General features: G+C 31.3%; 1 protein-coding gene across 2 annotated transcripts; it reads right to left on the bottom strand.

The window, feature by feature from the left end:
* Nucleotides 1-986: 986 nt before the first annotated feature.
* On the bottom strand, nt 987-15,008 carry LOC114286490 (homeobox protein knotted-1-like 6). Of its 2 annotated transcripts, XM_082892830.1 has the most exons (6): nt 14,838-14,956; nt 14,398-14,729; nt 13,803-13,922; nt 13,579-13,690; nt 2,270-2,508; nt 987-1,284 (listed from the first exon to the last, which is right to left on the bottom strand). In XM_082892830.1, exons 2-6 carry the CDS (start codon nt 14,716-14,718, stop codon nt 1,123-1,125), a joined length of 954 nt encoding a protein of 317 aa, XP_082748956.1. In that variant the 5' UTR covers nt 14,719-14,729; nt 14,838-14,956; the 3' UTR covers nt 987-1,122. The 2 variants fall into 2 exon arrangements, with proteins under 2 accessions (XP_082748956.1, XP_028085461.1); XM_028229660.2 differs by having other exon boundaries at nt 14,398-15,008.
* Between the last annotated feature and the right edge of the window lie 5,533 nt (nt 15,009-20,541).

Genomic DNA, 20,541 nt, shown 5'->3' with positions numbered 1-20,541 from the left:
TATAGATCAGCATTCACTACATCCCTTCTCTTTATTTCATTTTCAGGTAGTATGGTTACACGGTTTTATACCTCCCTAAAATCTCCCATCAATCCCTCAATTACCGTGAAGGAAAAACAGATTGAAACATACACAAGTATTTGGCAATAATTTTTTTTTTATTTTTTTCACTAAAAAACAAATTTTTTTGCAAAATCAAAAAAAAATAAATCCAAACAAAATATCACATCAAATCCCATAATCATTTCTCTTTCTCTCTCACAAACATCACATCTAACTACAAAAAAAATTCAACTATCTTTCGCCACATCAATCACGTGGTCTGGTGCAGCTCAAAAATTAGAAGTAAAAATTGACCTCAAAGAAAAGACAGGCAGGAGAAAATTAGAAAACATGAGTAATGAGAAGCCGGCCCGACAATGCCCCTTCCTAGTTGCCCAGTAAGTAGTTCGTAATTAAACTCTTCATATAATTAAACTCTTCATATATGAGAAAAATTAAAGATCACAAAAATTTTTTCATAAAAATGATCATGAAAAATTTATGATTCTTGGATTACCTTGATTAGTGTGTTGTGCTTTATTCTAAGTGCAATCCAAGGGTGACAAAACTTTCATGATTATTTTCATGAAAGATTTTTTATAATACCTAGCATTGCTGTATATATATATAGGAAAATGTCCCGTAGCTCAAATTTTGTGGCTCAAAAGTGGCTCAAATGGCCAAAACGTCGTTTTGGCCATTTTTATGTTGTTCTCTATTCAAAACCACGTCGGTTTGGCCATTTGAGCCACAAAATTTAAACTACGTAGCATTGTCTCTATAGATATGATGAGAATCGAATTATAGATATGATGAATCATTAAGCAAAATAACGGGCCTCTTTGGTGTAACATTTTTCTAGTTCAAAGTCGATAATAAAAAGCCATAAACCAATAACCATCCGTTCCCCCTGCTTGTAGATAATAAATGTGAACAAAGTAAAATAGTCAATTTTTTTTTTTCCCCTTATTTCAGAATATAAGCAATCCAACGTCAACGACAGTGTCAGAATATACATTAACCAAACATGATCATCAAATTACCAACATTACATCTGAAGAATATATACATGCACTTAGCTCAGTCGTCTGTAAAGAATTGTCCTGATGAAAGATTATCCATCACTGCTAATTGCATGTTCTCCGATGGCTTCCAATGACGCTTCCGTTGATTTATAAACCAATTGTTAATTTGCTTCTGATCCAACCCAGTAGATTCCGCCAGCAATATTTTATCTGCTTCCTGTATAATATTTAAGAAAAAGCACAAAGTGATGATATACTTAAAATTGATAACCCATGGGGTTCCTCCATACAGATTACACAATGCAATTAGCATATGTAAAACAACAAAAAAAGAGGGTGCTAAACCATAAGATAGCAAAAATACTTCACCAATGATTAGGTCATATTTTTTAGCATTGGATTCGAAGCAGAGTCATGGAATATATAATGTAATAGCAAGAGTTAATTTCAAGAGATAAAAATATGTTTAAAAAAAAGTATTAAAATAAAAAAAGGCTCACCGCACTCACATTTTATATGATGCAGCCTTCCTCAGATTTAACCCAATTTTATTTGGAATTTGGTACACCCTTCCAATTTCTTTTTGTGTGTACACATACTGATAAATATTCTCTCTCTCTCTCTCCCTTCTTTTCCAACAATGATAGAGACCACTAATTTTGGAACTCTAAAAAGACCACTAATGACATGGCATTCAATAAAAAAAGAAAAAAAATACAACACCAAGACCAAAACATCAAATCATTCATGGTGGGGCCTACTGCCACATCATTAGTGGTAGCACTAATTAGTGCTCCCACTCATTTTCCTATCTTTTAGGCAAGAACTCTCTTTTCATTTCCCCCTTTTTTTTTTTGGCCACTCCAAGAACAGCATACTGTTCTAACCCTTCTCCCTCAATACGATCCCACTGAATTAGCAAATACCTCATCATGTAAGACCTTTGAGGACAACATCTCTCCATGTTCTACAATAGTAGAGCTTGCATCTCACTGAACTGAATCATATATTTAAACCAACTAAAACCTCCAAAATTGATTGAATGGATAAAACGTCCCTACGGCATGTCACAACAGATTCATCGCCTTATCCCAAAATGCCTCATAAACATAGTTTCAATATCACTAGTTAAGGAAACAAATGCAACGGTTTATAGGCATATATATGCATAAAATCATAATATACTTAGAAAGGATACTTACTGTTGGGTAAGGCCATCTGTAGTGCAAATTCCACCACTCAAGTAATGTATGCCTTGCCTCTTTCGGCAGCTTTCCTTTCTTCTTCTTCTTTGAGAATTCCCGCTTCAGGCTACCAATATGATTACCATATTTACGTAAGAGTCTATCTTTAAGCTCTCGGTCTTCACCCCTCATTTCTGCCTCATGTCCTTCCATCTCTCCTCCACTGAAATCCTCATCCGATGATACAGCACCTTCATCTGTACAGATCACAAATAATTCACTAGGTATGTATCTCAAATTCATCATGTTATGATGGACTACAATAAGCCAAAACACTTTTTATAGCATTTGTAGAAATAAAACACAGAACACAGATCACTGCACTATAGCATACACTTCTCTCACATCTTTGGATAACAAAGAATAGCAAAACATAAGGGTTTTTTTCTTTTTTTTTCCGCTCCACAAGAGAAAAAGAACTTAATTGATGAAGTGCAAGCATACAAATACAACGACTAACATCAATAAAAAGAGGCAAGTGCAAAGAGCATCAAAGTAAAGCATAACCATCCCAATTATGTTGGAACCAAAATACAAGCCCAATCATTTTTTAGCACTATACCAAGTTTATTGCAAGTTAAAAACTAACAAGCTAAATCATTTCAAAAGTAAGTATTTCTCCAGCTTCCCAAAATTTAATCCACTTTTTCCGAATTATTTAAGCGATTTCTGAACATAAGCTGCAAGAAGTAACCTATGGCAAACACTAATACAAAATTCCAAAATAAAATAGAAACAGAAAAAAGAACCCCCAACAACCTGCACCAAGTAGCACCACCAAAACAACAATGCTACAAAGTTTTTTTTTTTTTAAATGTATAAAAAAAATAAGATTCTTCAAATGCATAGAGATTAGAACTATATAGGCATCTACTTTCTTCTTTTTTCTTAAGATCAACAAAACGAATTTTATTGATAAAAATCAACATACACACATAATCCCTTAACAACAGCCTAGTGGGCTATTAATAATATGACCCTTTACAATTCATTTTTTTTTTAACAGATTTTTATATATTTTTTTATGACAAATTACACACATAATCCTTGTTGTTTGCCTCCTATGTCAATTTAGTCCAAGTTCTGAACGCTCAACTTTACGCATCAATTTTTTAAATTATGTCCATTTAGTCCAATTGATAATAATATATGTTTCTAAATCGAACTGCAAACAGTAGTCAATTCAATCTTTTCAAAGTGAGTGAAGGGTTGACATTCAATTTAAAATGGTAAGTTTTTATAAAAAAAAAATAATAATAAATTATTTTTAATTTTTGTCTAATTTCTTAACATATAATATCAATTAGACAATACTGACACAATGACAAAAATTAAAAAACAAAATTTATACAATTGGAACAGGAAGAACCAAATTGACACAGAAGACAAATTACAAAACGGTAATCATTAGAATTTTCCAATAAAAAACTCAAGGGTAAATTATTTTGACCGCCTTTGAAGTTTAGAGGACCCAAAAAATAATTATAAATTTAGCACAATAATACAGATGTCAATTTCATAAAGACAAACGACCAAAAATATGACATCTAGGTCATACATTTTATCATATAAAATATGAAATCAATTTTTTTTATTCACATAACTAATAAATTATTAATGAAAAAAGTGATCTCTAAATTTAAATTAAGTGTAATTATGTCAACCTCATATAAGAGGTCATGTATTTTCTCTAAATCTACCTCAAGGGGGGGTACTGAATTTACCCAACGCTCAAATAGAGTACTTTTTCTTAATACATATATAGGTTAATGCCACAATACAATGCTACAATATACAACCCTCAAAAACGAGTGCATTATACGCAAAATACCACAAAATGTCATAACCAAATCACTGCCGGTTATAATTTAATGGATCATTCATAACTAAATAGCATAACCAAAAACTTTTTCAAATCATAACCAAAATTGCAGCCAAGACCAAAATTACAGCCGTAAGTATCATAACCACATCACAATGTGTTATAATCAAAAGTCATAATCAAACACTTTTTAGGGAACAATCATATACTGGGGTCTTTTGAAAAGCACCAAAAAAGCCAATTTTTAACTTTTTATCTATTTTGAGTCACATCACCTCTCAAATTTTTTATCCACAAATAGACAAAATAGACTAAAAAAGACAAAAGGGCAACTTTGGCAACTTGTTGCAAGCTTCTCAAACACCCGTTAGAGCATTTCCAACCCTGAACTTCTTTTTTCATCAAATCTGATGTAAAAAAGGATGTTTTCCTCAATTTGATACCACTGGCTCCGACGTTTCACATTTTATCAAATCTGCTCCGGAGACAACCGGTTTAACCGGTAAGATGAATTTTTTTTTTTTTCTGAACTGTTTGAACCAATTTTTTTGAACTGTTTGAACCGTTTAGTGGTCGACCGGTAAAGCGAATTTTTTTTTTTTTTTTAAAAACTGTTTGAACCTTTTTTTTTTGGAACTGTTGGAACCATTTGGTGATCGACCGGTTGGTCTCCAGAACGATCATGCCTGTTTTGGTGAAATGCGGAGCCTGTCCTTATTTTGGTGACACGTTTGCTGAAATCTCGATTTGATATCAATTTTGTGAAACCGTTGGAGCATAAAAAAGTACTTTTTTCACCAAATTTTAAATTTGATACCAAGTTTGGTTCAGGGTTGGAGATGATCTTAGGGAACAATCAAAATATTTTCAATCATAACTAAAATAATAAACATAGGTGAAACTTTTTGACTTGTTTGCGAACCCTTCATTTGGCAAGAGGCTATTTTAGCCAATTAGCCAAAAAGTTACTAAATTAGCCAAAAAGCCAATAACCCATACCAAAAAGTCAAAGATTCTCTTTTCTCTCTACTTTTTGCACATCTTTTCGTAATTAGCCAAAAAGTCATCCCAAACATACAAGTTTTTTTTACCTACCTTTTTAGCCAAATAGCCAAAAAGTTACTAAATTAGTCTGTTCCCAAACGAGGCCTAAATTAGTCAAAAAGTCAACAACCCATACCAAAAAGTCAAAGATTCTCTTTTCTCTTTACTTTTTGCAAATTTTTTCGTAAAAAGTCAAAAAGTCATCCCAAACATACTAATTTTTTTTAGCTCATATTTTAACCAAATAGTCAAAAAGTTATTAAATTAGCATGTTCCCAAACGAAGCCTAAAATAGACAAAAACTCGAACCACTCATCTCTACTTTTACCCATCTTCTGGTAAAAAATTTATTAAAATAGTCAATTCTCAAATGACCCAAGTCATAGTCAAATATCACAACCATCACCATAATATGAATCATAACCAAAAAAATGGAAAAATTATAGCACGAGATTTTTTGAAATGATCTAAATAACAATAATTAGATTTTTTACATAAAAATATACAATGTGATAGAAAGATGATGTCACCCAAATAAAAAATAATGTAATTCAGATTTTAAAAATATAAAAAAGTGCTAAAATTACATATGCCAAACAACTCCTAAAAGTTTTTCATTTGTATACAGGTTGTTTTGACAGCTCAACTCAGCTAAAAATTATTTTTTTAACCTTTTTAATCACGTAACTCAGGCTTCGTTTGGGAACCATCCTTTTTAGCCAAAAAGCTAAAAAGTTACTATATTAGCCAAAAAGTCAAAGATTCTTTTTTTTCTCTACTTTTTGCACATCTTTTCGTAAAAAACTAAAAAGTCATCCCAAACATACTAATTTTTTTTAACTCATATTTTAGTCAAATAGCTAAAAAATTACTAAATTAGCATGTTCCCAAACGAGGCCTCAATCATGCTAGAGAGCCATTAATTTAGGGTTGGTTTGGGATGTCCTAAAAAAGTACACTTTTTGACTTATTGGTGGGTTTGGGTTGGGTTTGGATTGGGTTTGATGTGATGTGTTAGAGAGGTGATGTGATTTAAATAAGATGATATGATGTGACTTAAATAAGATAGTGACTTTTTGACTTTTTGACTTATTTAGTACATGCCAAACTAGCCCTTAGTGACTCTAAACCCACCACTAATGAGGTGGAAAAGTAACAAAAAAAACAAACAGGCACAAACACATATAATGACAGTAGGTGACACCACTATCAAATCATTAATGATAAGGCCAAGTTTGGAAACTTGTAGAAAAGTCAAAAAGTTTAAAAGTTATTCAAAAAGTTAAAAAGTTAACACTATTTCAAAAGTCAACAATTACAGCTGCACAACTCCCAATTTGAATTTTTCCTCATAAATCAATTTTTACAATTTTTTATTACACATTTTTCCATAAAAAGTCAAAAAATTAACCCAAATATCTATATTTTCAACCTCAATTTTTTAGTCTAAAAAAACAAAAAGTGCACTTATTTAAGATACCCCAAACAACCCGTTAGGCAGAACTTCGACTCATTTTCTTTTTCCAAAATAAACCTACATTATAGACGAAAAGAAATTGCATGCGGGAACTGTTTGATGGGTTGCTACTGACAGCCAGTCAGCACAGGAATTGAACAGCATAGCCAGACAAGACAGCAGGCGGAGACGGGCAATAAAGTCTCCACGAGTTTTCCAGTCAAGTAAATAAAGTCTGAACATACAGTACGGCCATCAAATCAAAGTTACGGATGCCACTAAGAACACAACACTCCTTCATCCACGCGCACCCCTAAAATCCATTACTCCCTACCACTATACCTAAACAGTAATTGATGGTGTTTGAGAAGTTTGAAACTTGGGTTTTTAGTGATTTTTTTCGTAAAAAAAACAAATTTTTTGTAAAATTAAAAAAAATACATTCAAACAAAATATCACATCTAACTCAATAATTATTTCACTTTTTCTCTCATAAACATCACATCCAGTCACAAAAAAACCCAATTTTCTTTCCAAACACAAAAAAAAATTTCTCTAATAATATCCTACGAATAAAAAAACTTATATAAAAACTAACTTTCCAAACACTCACAATTTATACTGTGCATATGGAACAAATATAATGTCACCGACCACTTTCGGTTCTTTGCTTAAAAATTTAGACCAAAATATTACATAAATAACCATAACAAATAATTTACCAAGGATTGTTTTAAAAAATTAGTTAAAAATCAACCTTTTAAATTTTTGTTACTTTTTCTAAGAAAACATACTAAAAAAATAGAAAAAACAATATTACCTAAAATAACCTATTCTATTTTTTATGACTAAAATAGATAAAAAAAACTCACAAAATCACTTCTCAAACGGTGCCTTATTGTTGTTATTTAAAATCCTAAGATAGAAGAAAAGGCGTTGTCCACGTCATCGTGACAGGGCACAAAGACCCACAAGACTGAGCAGATATGACCCCGGAAATGACAAGCACTAAGCAGAGCAGACCAGAGCAGTAGGACAGCGTATGTGGGGGTTTGATTTGAATGCTCTCTCTCTCTCTCTCTCTCAAAAAGCTGCTGCTTCGCCAGCGGAATCCGCGGGAGTCCATGTGAACTCCGCCCACCCGCACTACCCGGGCTTTCCAATCAAATTTTCACTTTTAACTCCCCCACAAAACTCACTCACCTACAATGCCCTCACTCACTCACTCACTCACTCACTCACTCAAAAATTTGTAATATACATTCGTAATTTTTGAACATAATTAAGTGCAACTTGTAAACTAAAAAGTAATAATTAAAAATCAGTAATTAAAAGCACCTCTCAATCAAGATGCAGATAATACACTTTTTTTTTTTCATTTATTTAAATTATTTTCATAGCTTATAGCGCAAAAATGTACCACATTTCATATGCAAATTAATTTAATGCTATTAAGGCAAGACTACCAAATAACATACCCTCCCATATCCTATACATTCAGCTGACAAAAGTTTGCACAGGGTAGATTAGAGATACAACCTTGAAATGAACACCCCTATTTATTTATTTCTTTATTTTAAAATATTACACTGACAATGCTTACCTTACCAGGTTGTCAGTGTAATTTACACAACCTTTTTTAGTTGCTTGTGTAGGTAGCTAATAGGTTTCATTGAACAGGTAGTTTGGATTCCACTGAAGTCGAGATTAAATCCAACATGCAAGTCTACGAAGTGTATCAAAAACACAACTGGTTTATTGCCCAAGTAACCAGACCATTTGCATGAATTCTTTTAACGCATGACAATTTCCCATATCCAAACAATGCATGCACAAGAAGAAAAACTCTGATAAAAATTATTGTAGTACAGTAGAACATATACATGCCATATGCATTTTATGACTACAGAAAAAAAAATATATATATATATATATATATATATAACTTCATACTTTTTATTTTATAACTAAAAATTAAAAATATATATATATATATATATTATATTATAATTAAACATAACATAAGACATAATTAAAATTTTTTTGATTTCTACCTAAAATAATATCATAAATAAATGAGAAAATTATCATAATTATCAAAAACAAAAATGACATAACTAAGAATACATTGTACACACCTTTTGAAGGAGTGTACATTAGAATTTCCCATTTGCCATAAGTATACATTTACAAAGAGCACATTGTGAATGGATTAATATTTGGTAGGGTGTTCATTGACCGGGCTGACTTAATTATGAGATTAGTCAACAATAAAACCGATCGATCTATATGAATCAGAAAAAACAATTTGGTTCAAATTCCATTTCAAAGCTGTAGGATCAAAAATTTATGACCATATTCCGACTATCCCATTCAACAAAAATTGATTATAGCTTAAAAATATATATAAAAAAAAAAATTCATAAACATTTACTACAAATTTCATAATATAATTCAAACAAACTAACAAAATGTATAAAGACAACATGACAAAACAAATGCAATAACCATTGACAGTTTAAAATTATGATCGAAATGTAATTCTCAATGATAATAGAAATGTTTAAAATCATATAAACAGTGAACAATTTACATAAAAACGTATATCTTCCTACATTAACAAAGTACTTTACGATTACGAATAAGAAGCTGAAATAAGAGTCTGGCTCCAAGAAATTGATGAGAATGAGAGCAAGTACATAACTGAACACGCCTAGGCTATACCAATCAAAATGAACAGAAAATACAAAGCAAATTCGGCTCAATCCGGTTCTTTTAGTCTTAATCAATCAACTGAAATGCAAACAACATTCCTTAGTTACTTGAAACCAAAACCTAACCATCCCCTAAAAAACCCACCAAACTGAATTATTTGGATGGGTCTAAACCGGTTTTACCAATTCCAACAATTTTTTAAACACCCCTAACTTTTGACCAAATATTTGTTCATAACCATTTGGAACTCGCCCAATCAGTCAAAATCCTTGAAATTCATTAGGAGATCAAAAGTTCAAATCTCACTAAAAGCAAGCCAGACCTACTCTCCTCCCCAGGCACCCACCTCCTATGTACCCAAAAATAAATAAATAAAAATTCATTCATCCTAGAAGAAGAAGGCCCCAAGCATGCATCAAGTGGACATACAAAAAAAACAACAAAATGCTTACCAACATTAGATACAATAAAGTAAAGAAGCCTTAATCAGAACATCATAGGAACCTTGACACAATCCAAGCACGTGAATATATGCCAATATTAAGTTCAAGTGGACATCTAAATCCGTGTCCGAAAGAATCCGAGTACCATAAAACAGGATTAACTAAGAACTAACTGAAGCATGAAAGTACACAAACGTGGGACCCCAACTGTAGATCATAGTAACTAACATCATATAAAAGGTAATCTGTACTTTCAAGCAAAAAATAATAATAGTTGTCCAACATAAGCAACCTGATAACCATAATCAATAATCTTTCTCTACTTAATCAATAATCTTTCTCTACTTTATATCTCTACATTATATTAATCACCTTGAAACAACTAAGGATGCTAAATTAATTCCAATTGCATTACCACTTCTTCCACTCTTATGGAGAAGGAGACAACAGCAGCTTCCCTTCACTAGAGAAGTTTAAAATAACAAAGCTTTATACTAAAATTGTAGTTATGTAGATTAACACCAGATAAAGTGAAAATTAACAACAAATTTCAATTGTACTTCGCCTGCTTTATTGTTGTTTTCAGCCATTGTTTATTAAGAGCGACAATGACAGCCTTGAAGATGAGATGATTATGAGAATCAATCAAAAAAGTATCAAATGGATGTCAATCTCAAACAAGATACATAGCAGCAGGAAAACATTGAATTCCATGTTCCACTCATAAAGCCCTCATGATCCAAGTGCTGTCACGTGAGGTCAGTGGTGCAACTGTGCTATGTCGAGGGTAAGGACATCTTTAGTATAAGATCAAAAGCATTTTCCAGTTGAGGCTTATTTTCATTTTGAAATAATTACCCTCATGATCCAAATGTTTGTTATTAATCTCCATGCACAAATACTTACCCTCCCATTGGAACTTGAAACTCTTCAAAAGTAAATAGACATCATTACTAGCCATAGTGTTCATCACATTGCTTTTAAAGAATTAGGCAAGCACATGTTCATGAAGGTAGACGGGGAAGCAATATAAAACCATTGCCATTCTATATTAAGCACATTTTTTTACCCTTTTGCAACCAACAAACCAAAAGTGCACCACACAATAATAAGAAAGATATATATACATAAGAGAATGCCCGTGAACAAGCGATCAAAACTTGCAAACATCACTTAGCGTGATTACTTCCCCAAAACAGTGGAGCATTTTTTTTTGCTACGAAAACTTTCAATATTTCTTTCAACTCAACACTCAACAAAGCATAATAAAGTTCTTGCAAAGTCAAGACATCATATTTGCCTACTTCGGCTCCATAGAGCCTTATTTGGTCATAAGACACAACATAGGCCATATCAAATTGTCTTCTACGACACCTACTATCATAATGTTTTATTTTACCTCCACATAGAATTTAATTTCATGTGGCAGTTTTAAAATCACATTAATTCAAGTGTTTCCATTTATTGATTGACACCGAACACATTTGTCTCCTAAAACTCCAATACAAAAGCAACAAGTCCCCTATAATTTAGAACAATAATTAGTAATTTCGAGAACCACCTGGACTTGCTCTAGGATCATTGAAAAATTTCTCACAAGAAAAGTCCACTGAGTGAAGTCACCAATACATGTGAACATTTACTATTTTTTTCTTGCTGAACTACAAACAAATGAATATATACCAGAATAATATTTGCTATATAAAATACAAACATATGAAAAAAAATGAATATAAAATGATATGATTGGGTTGTTAACCTATCAGTTTAAAACAAAGAGCCTATCAAAATTGCTTTTAATTACAAGAAAGTCACACCCACATCATTTTGGTAAAACAATTCCAAAAAATTAACCTCTTCCTATTTACTAACCTTTTTCTTCAATGGAGGGTCTCCCCTTGTAGATCTCTTACATTAGCAAAACCATGTAACTAATTATATACATGCTTTTTTTGTTTAGCAAAAGGAGCCAGGCAAAGAAACAAGGAGGGATACAAAATCACTTGCACTTTTTTTAAATTTAGTTTTTGAGTCCTATTTGCTACTAGACTCATTTTGCTAAATAGGATTCAATCCTAAAAAAGTTTGGTCAGATGGAGAAGCCAATAGAATTTTAACTGCCATTTTCATAATATTGTAGTATGCTTGTACCACATAGATAAAAGTTCACAGTTCTAAAGACATGATGCCAAATGATAATGCCAGCAAAAACTGAGCCACCAACAAATAGTACCGATCATAACAAAGATGGTGATCATAGTACGACTATAATCCCTATTCCAAGTTAGAAATAAGACAAGCAAAAAATTGATATCAAATCCCCTTTTTTTCACATGTTGGCCAGTTTTAGTCCTAAATGAATTACATATCTAGTGGGTATTATCAATTTGCCTAACATCTAACCAGCTCAAAATTTGAAATGGAAACTAACAAGGAGGACCAGCATTCTGAAAATTTTATGGGAAAATCAAAAGAGAGAGAAGATTGGAAAGAAAACTATCACTGTGTTCAAACACTCAAAAGTACTATGTCATATCACCTGACCTCTGAAATGTCAAAATCAAAATCAGAAATACACAGAAAATTAAAATAAATAAAGAGAATTCCATTATACATATGCACTCTCAATTACCTTATCACTAAATTTCTTCTTTAATTATGATATTATTTTGAGATTTTAGTAAATGATATTTTTGTGTTTGGTTATGAATTTTATATTTTCTTTAATTATGACTCAATAAATATGAAATTATGTCATTTGCATATGATAGACACCTTTTAAGAAATTTATACCAGTCTTTCCCAACAAACACAACAAAGAAGATGAGTGAGGGAAAAAAAAGAGATTAAACCCAGACCCAAATAAGATAACAATAAACTGAAAAGAGAAAAAAAGGTTTAGAACTGTTTCAAGGTCCATGAGTCCTGACTGCAGCCCCCCTAGACTTGTTAAGGTTTACCCTTTCTTGTGCAAACAAGCGAGAGAGATAACCAAGTTGCGGTTGAGTGGCAAGACCTCATTACGAAGTCCTTGGTTCGACTCTCCCCGGGCCAGTCATTTGGCAAACACCACATGTAGTTGGTACTTTCGTACTATGTAATGTCAAGAGTGTAAATTTGAATCTCTGCCTACCTGCGATTCTAAAGACTTACTGCTACATGATGATTAAATGATTCTACTGTATAAAGCCACCTATGGTGAGGAACCTCGGCTCCATTACGATCTAGTCTCAGAGGTCAATCCTATCCCCATGCGGTTAGGCCTTTTGAGAGAGAGATCAGATATACACCACACCTATCTCCAACAACAACATTTTCAGATATAGCTGAAGAAAATAGGTCATTTTCATAAATATTTCTCGGTTTTTTTTTTCTTTTTTCGTTTTTTTTTTTTTTTTGGGGGCTATAGTTGCTGATCTGAAATGTTATTATTGTCACAACCCCTTCACTGAGTCTGATTATTCTCACTGTAATTGATGTGGTTTGATACAAATGAGTGGGGGTGAGTTCTTTTCAGAAACAGAAAAGAGACAAGACTAGGCGACAGTAGACTAGGGCTAGGACTAGCGAGCTGTGCTGTGTGTGTGTGTTAATTGCAGTCTATGAATAATTCCATAGAGCTATGGCGTCTTCTATCTATGGGGTTTGTTATGCTAAAGTAAGCCCCAAACGCTATCGTGCGCCACCAGCAATCTTCACATGGCACCTTAAGCTTGCAAAACATGATTTTTTGTGTGTGTGTGTGTGTGTGAGACAGAGAGAGAGAGAGAGAGAGAGTTTAACGGACCTTTGCAAAGATTGCCGAGTTGGATTTCGATCTTGTTCAAGAAGGTTGTTGCTTCATCAAAAGGCCTTGAGAGATCGGACTTGTACTTCACCAATACATCACAGAAGGTTTCCTTCAGAGAGAGAGAGATAGATTAGGGAGAGAATCAAAGAACTGTCCGGGGGAAAAATCACGATTTGATAGTGAATTCACGGAGCTAGAGAGAGAGAGAGAGAGAGAGAGACCATGAACTCGTCGAGCTCAGGATCGGCACCTAAACACGTGATAACCGAGTCTCGCTGACAAAAGTCGTTTTCTCGTCGGATTTCGTCTAACAAACACGCTATCTCCGGCGGCGCTCCAACCTGAAAAAGTCATATCCCACCTACATCAACTGCTTGAAAATTTTTCTCGCCAAATAATTTCCCGAGAAAATCATAGACATAGACTGATGATTCCAGAATTTCAAAGTTTCTCACACCAAAACCGTTGGGTTTCATCAGTATCCAACTACATCAACTGTTTGCAAAACACAAGTATAGAAAAGTACACACAGCAAAATTTTCTCACCGAAAATTAACTTAAAAATCCAACTACATCAACAGTTTGAAAAACACACAGCAGTACAGAAAAGGACGCACAGCAAAATTTTCTCACCGAAAATCAACTTAACAACAATTTTCCCGGAAAATTATAGACATAAACCGATGATGATTCCAGAATTTCAAGTTTCATCAGTATACAAGGCCAAAAACTAATTCAACAAACTCATAATTATGGCACTGTTGAAACAATTAAAGGACGTTTTTTTCATCAGATTATAGTATTATAATCTCCAACCTTCTGGCAATCGATGTAAGCCTGGAGCAATTTCGGATAAAAAGGATGAGAAGCGATTTTAGCCTTGATGAAGCTCGACATATCATCATGATTTTCATGGTTTCTTCGAACTCCAGGCGTGATCGAGGCGGCTTCGGAAATCGCGGAGGCGGCAGACATCAACTCTTCTGATCCAAAATATGGAATCCGGTGGTGATCGGCGCCGTAGGAGGAGGAGTAGAAGGTCTGGTAGTCAGCCGGAAACATCAGATTGTCCGGTGACATCAGGACCTTGTCTGTATAATCATTATTCGTTTGAAGGAGACCATACATTTCATCCATGATTATATTTTCTACCAAAACGAAAAAAAAAAAAAAAAAAAAAAAGTCTGGAGAAGATTAGAATCGACTATGCTGCTCAGCAATCTTCTGGTGTTGTGTGTATATACACATATACATACATGTAAATATGTATGAATAATTTGGAGAGGGAGAGGGAGAGAGAGAAGCGGGAGAGTGGAGGAGTGAGATTGTTTGTTGCAGCAAGGGAACTAGGAGACGCTGAAAGGTGAGGCTCATATTGACAAGGTCATTGTTTATTTTAGTGCGTTTGATCTTACGGCAATATGGCTAAAATTTATTTTTTGGCTTTTGTTTTATTTTGTGTTATATTATTTTTGTATTTTTATGTATATTTTAAAAAAAAATTAAAAGATCAACTTTTTAAAATATTTCTTACGCTGTGTTTTGTTGAAGGATTTGAGAAGAGATTTAGAAATGAAAAGAAAAAAGAGAGGCAAAATTTGAATAAAATATATTTATATTTCACATAATTTCACACACCTTTTCCCCTTCTTTTTTAAAATTTTTCTCCAAATTCTCAAACCAAACACAGCATTAAGTTAATAAAAATTGTTAAATAAGTATATTTTTTTACGAAAAATATGTAATAAATAAATAAATAATATGACTAAAAAAAATTTTAAAGTAAAAAAATACATATTGTTATTATATGTCAAATAACCCCTAAATGTTATTTATGTTTATCTACTGAATTTCTTGACAAATAAAATTTATTCGTATGTTATTTTTTGTGACTAAACTCTCATTTGAAAAAATATTATTTTAATAATTTTTTAAATTTTTAATTTTTTATGAAAAAATATGTACAAATGTAGAAAAGTGATATGATAATTTATATTAATTTTTTGACTAAAATGTATAGTTTACAAACGAAACTTAAAAATTGTTTGGAATATAATTTATAAGTTGATTTTTTTATTTATTATAAAAAGATATAAAAAAAAAATATATATATATATATATATATATAAAAGTGATTTGATCTAAATAAGTCAATAAATTAACTTTTTTACATGCGTCAAAAGAAACGTAAGACCAGGAAGTTGAATTTATAATTAAATTTTTTTTATAAGTTGTGATATCATTTTTTTTTCACAACTATTGTTGTAAAAAATAAAAAATAAATAAAGGTTATTTTGGAACTAGTTATTTAATTAATATTTTACAAAAAAATATATAAAAAAATAAAGAGAAAAGTTAACTGACTTTTTTATTATTATTATTTTTACTATTTTAATAAGTTACCAAAAGTGAAAAATCTGTTTGGTTTTAGCTAAAAGAGGAGTGATATTTTTTCAGTGACTTATTTTGTCAGTGACTTATTTTGTTAGTGTTTTTCCTCCCTTTTTATTGTGGATTTTTTTTAAAAAAAATAAAATATTTTTCATTTTTAGGTTTTACTCAACAAAACAAATCACAAAAGTAAAAAATAATTTTTAAAAAAAAAATCTACAAAGAGAGAGAGAGAGAGAGAGTGAGTTAAGCATAATATAAATATATTATTTTTATGCAAAACAAATGTATTAAAGAGAGAAGAGTTGTGGTGCTTTGTACTTTGAAGTGAATTAGTGGATGAGAAATTATCGATCCGTTGAGTTTTAGTTAGTGATCGTTGACAGTATGAGAGTCTTGTCCGTTAATATTAGACGATCAATTCGTTGTCATTATGTTTTCATAGAGTTAGAGTTACATTAAATTAAAAATCAACCATTCTTAAGAGGGTATCTATAAATTATTGCATTTGTTAACGAAAAATGCTTCGAACTCTCACTGGGGGTCGACTCTCAGTGAGGTGGCGCGTTGTGATTGGATAAAAAAAAAATATTTTATTTATTTATTTTTCTTTTTTGAGTTTCAGCCAGTGAGAGCTCGCTATCTCACGGGGAGTGCGACCCCACTGGCGATCTGCAGCATAGTTGTTTGTTAACTTGCTTAAACTCTTTCTGTTTGAAAACAACGGGCGAGGATTGTGACATCCACCCAACCCATGTACCCTTTTCATCAAGTAAAAATATGGTGATAGGTAGTTTTAAAAGTAGAGCTTTAAATGGAATTCTTATTGCAACAAATTAATATTTTGGGATTCTGTTAATTAATTGGGCTAACTTAGCTGATATTTGTAAAATATAAATATTCTCATATAGATTAAATAAATTTAGGGGGAAAAAAAAAAAAAAAAAGACCTTAATCAATCAGTTTACATTCAAATTAGCAAGGCCAATTTTTTAGATTCAAAATTCTGAATGGAGTCTAATCCAAGGTCTGTTTACTTGTTAGGAACATGCATTTGGGCTTTTCCCTTGAAGATCAACAAATTCAACTTGTTCACTTGCAAATAATATGCATTTGAAAGTTATCTAAGTAGGTCTTGTGCATGAAAGGAGAGAGTGTTTTGTTCATAATTTTTGAAAGTCTGAACAAATTTATTTTATCCAATCTGTTACAAAGAAAATTAATAAATACATGCAATTCTCATATTTAGAAATAAAGAATTAATTTGTTATTTGCAAAGTATATGGAGTAGTTAATTGAATTAATCCAATTAATTTTGTTTTATTCTCACATTGGAAGCACTTTTTATAGAAGATGCACTCAATTATATTTATTGCATGTGCTATTTAATATTTTGATTGAGAACACATGGTTCAAATCTTCAAACAATATAAAATTCGATAAAATTAAGTTAGGGAAAGTATTGAGATTTATAATTTATAGCTATAATAACATGACATAACCTGTATTAATTTTTGATTTATCACAAATTTAATTACGCAAGGCTCAACTCTCTTATTATATTATTGTAGAACTTAAATTGTGAATTTCTAACATTTCTTATTTAAACTATGTACTGAATAATTTGATAAATGCTAAGGATTTCAAATTTTAGATAAATTTAAATATGTAACAAATTGAAATTTGACAATTATTATGTCACATCAGTATGCCTCCGTTTGGGAAGTGGGTTGGTTTTTTGGCTTTTTGGCTTTTTGGCTATTTTAGCCTGGGCTATTTTAGCCTGGTTTGGGAAGGACTTTTTGGCTTTTTGGCTTTTTTGACTTTTTTTGTGAGAGAAGATTGTAATGATTATGGGTTGGATTTGATGTTTTGTTTTTTGTGGCTAAAATAGCCTATTTTGTTTTTTGTGGCTATTTTAGCCAAAAAAAACTGGGCTTTTTCTTGCCAAACGGAGGCTATAAGTTAAATTGAGAAAACATTTTTTAAGATCATCTCAAACATTTTTCCACAGAATCTTTTCTAATGGTGCATCCAATTCTAAGATTTTTGTAGGTATCTTTCATTATACATGATGAAAAGAATGGGAAAACTTACACACAGGAAGGCTGCTCCTCCAGAGTTCTCACTGGCTGCGTGCTTTTTTTTGTAATATTAAATCAACAACGGGAATAAGTGAGATTATCATTGTTTAACTATAAATAGAAATGAGATGATCATCAATTCCTTCTCTACGTTACTATTAGGTCATGTTTGTTTGTGTGGATATGAGTTTGGGATTAGACTAATAGTCCAATAAAATTATTAATCCGATGTTTGGTTAAACAATTGAAGTAGAGACTAATTATTTTAAACTTGACTATTAGTTAAGATAGGATACGTAATCCAACGGATTCGTAGTCCTAGGACTATTAGTCATAGGAATGTTAATCCAGTCCGCCCAAACAAACATGGCCTTATTGGACAAGCATATATTTCAAAGTTCTGTTAAAGTCACTACTGGTTTAAAGAGTTGTATAGAATCCAACGGGATGGCTAAAAAAATTTACTAAAATATTAGTTATATGATAAAAAGTGTAAAAAAAGTGAGACTTAATTGTATGTATTAAGTGTTTGTTAGTTTATAAAGTAGATGAGTGTATAGTTAAAATGTGTCTTATAAGTGGTCCACTCAAATTTATATAAATATATATGTATGAATAATGAAACTCATTAAAACAATGACACATAAGATGAAAATTCATTTTTTCATAACACCGTTATTGCATGATATATACTAGTTTACATTATCACCAAAATTACAATTTTAGACTATATTTGGCATGAATGGTTTGGATTGAAATAGTCATAAAAGACAAAATAAATTAAAAAGTCAATAAGAGAAATGTCATGTCCAAATCATAATCACAAATTAAAATAGTCAAAAAATTAAAAGATCAAAAAATCAACTCAGATTCTAAACGAATGCTTAGTTATAATCAATCCTCAACTTTTCTCGATAAGCAACGCCATTTTACTTTGTAAGACAAAGATTTGCCCATAACTTTGTGGCCTAATAGCACACAGGCGACACTTGGTACTTGCAAGGTGAGATTGAGATTTTTCTCAAAAATTAATTTAATAACTAATAACTAAATAATAACCATTATTCATAAAAATAAAAATAAAACCTCATATAAATTACTAGTACTAAACTTAAGCTATAAGCACCTCAACTTTCAATTTATGAATAAATATAGCAATTAACCTAAACATTAACCCAATGACTGGAACTTTCGTTTACAAGTGTAATTTCCCAATTAAAATTTTTACTGTTACAAGTATAATATTTTTTTTTTTCTCTAATTCTCCTTTCTACCGGTTTCATGAAGAACCGTTTAAATCATGATTGTTGGTACACCGCACATCTTTTAATTATCATATATTAAAGTATCTACAACAACTTTCATTTTTTTATTAATTTAAAGTGCTAAATTCAAAAACACCACTCTAATAGTATCTTTTTTGAACACTTTTCTATCATATTTTATCATCTCTAGGGAGTCATTTATCACCCTCTAAATTTCTTCTTCTTTTTTTATTATTATTTTTATTAGGACAAATTATATCGACGGTCCTTATATTTGATCTCTTATATTATTTTGGTTCCTATACTTTCAATTGGTTCAATTTTAACCCTTAATTTTAGATTTTGTTTCAATTTATCTAATTGATAATATCGTTTGTATTTTTTTAAAAAAAAAATTATCACTAAATTGGTTAAGGTTAACTTACTAAATTGAGTAAATTTATAATTTTGTCCTTAAAATATAACAAATGACATTTATATGTGCATTTTTCATAAAGAAGTACTAATACTTATAATCAATTATATTAAATTGAGACAAAATCATAAATTCGATATCCAAATTGAGTCAATTAAAATTACAATGACTAAAATAACAAAATGATCAAAATATAGAGACTATCATCGTAATTTATCCTTTCTATTATTAGATCACCCTTTTATCTTAGCTCTCATTTTTCACATTTTTTTAGTTTAGAAAAATGCAAAAATAATATTTAAATGAAATAGAGCAATAGTAAGGCTAAGTTTGGCATCTCCCTAAAAAGTTAAAAAGTTACTCAAAAAGTTAAAAAGTTATCACTATTCATCAAAAAAAATATTAAAAAAATAATTTTTCAAACATTCATACAACTCAACAATCATGTATATTGTACGGCTGTGCAGCATTTGTTAAGAAAAGTAGCACAGTTTGGGTGTACTTTTCACACACTGTTGTTCGGCTCATTGGGGCCAATCACGGGTTTCGTTTTGATAATCTGAACCGTTCAATGTATAGAGCCCATCAAGTACTATATGTCTACAAAAAAATTACATTGATCGGATATCGATAACTACATGATCAAATCAGTTTTGTATAAAAAAATAGATGGTGTTATAATTAACAATTGAAAAAAATAAATATGATCAGATAGCTATCGATATCCAATCAACGTGATTTTTTTATAGGCATATAGTACTTGACGAGTTCTACACATTGACGGTTCAGATTATCAAAATTGGAC

This window comes from Camellia sinensis, chromosome 10, assembly GCF_055761805.1.
Source record: "Camellia sinensis isolate YWXY chromosome 10, ASM5576180v1, whole genome shotgun sequence".
In the NCBI taxonomy this organism is placed as follows: domain Eukaryota; kingdom Viridiplantae; phylum Streptophyta; class Magnoliopsida; order Ericales; family Theaceae; genus Camellia; species Camellia sinensis.
Note: the sequence above shows the minus strand (reverse complement) of the source record. Positions and strands in the feature narration are given on the sequence as shown.

Bases quoted from the DNA above. Each gene is read 5' to 3' on its own strand.
- LOC114286490 (XM_028229660.2), bottom strand. From the start codon at position 14,718: ATGGATGAAATGTATGGTCTCCTTCAAACGAATAATGATTATACAGAC. The intron at 13,923-14,397 runs GTTGGAGATTAT...TGACTTTTTCAG, and splicing joins CTTACATCGATTGCCAGAAG to GTTGGAGCGCCGCCGGAGAT. The intron at 13,691-13,802 runs GTCTCTCTCTCT...CTCTCTCTGAAG, and splicing joins CTGAGCTCGACGAGTTCATG to GAAACCTTCTGTGATGTATT.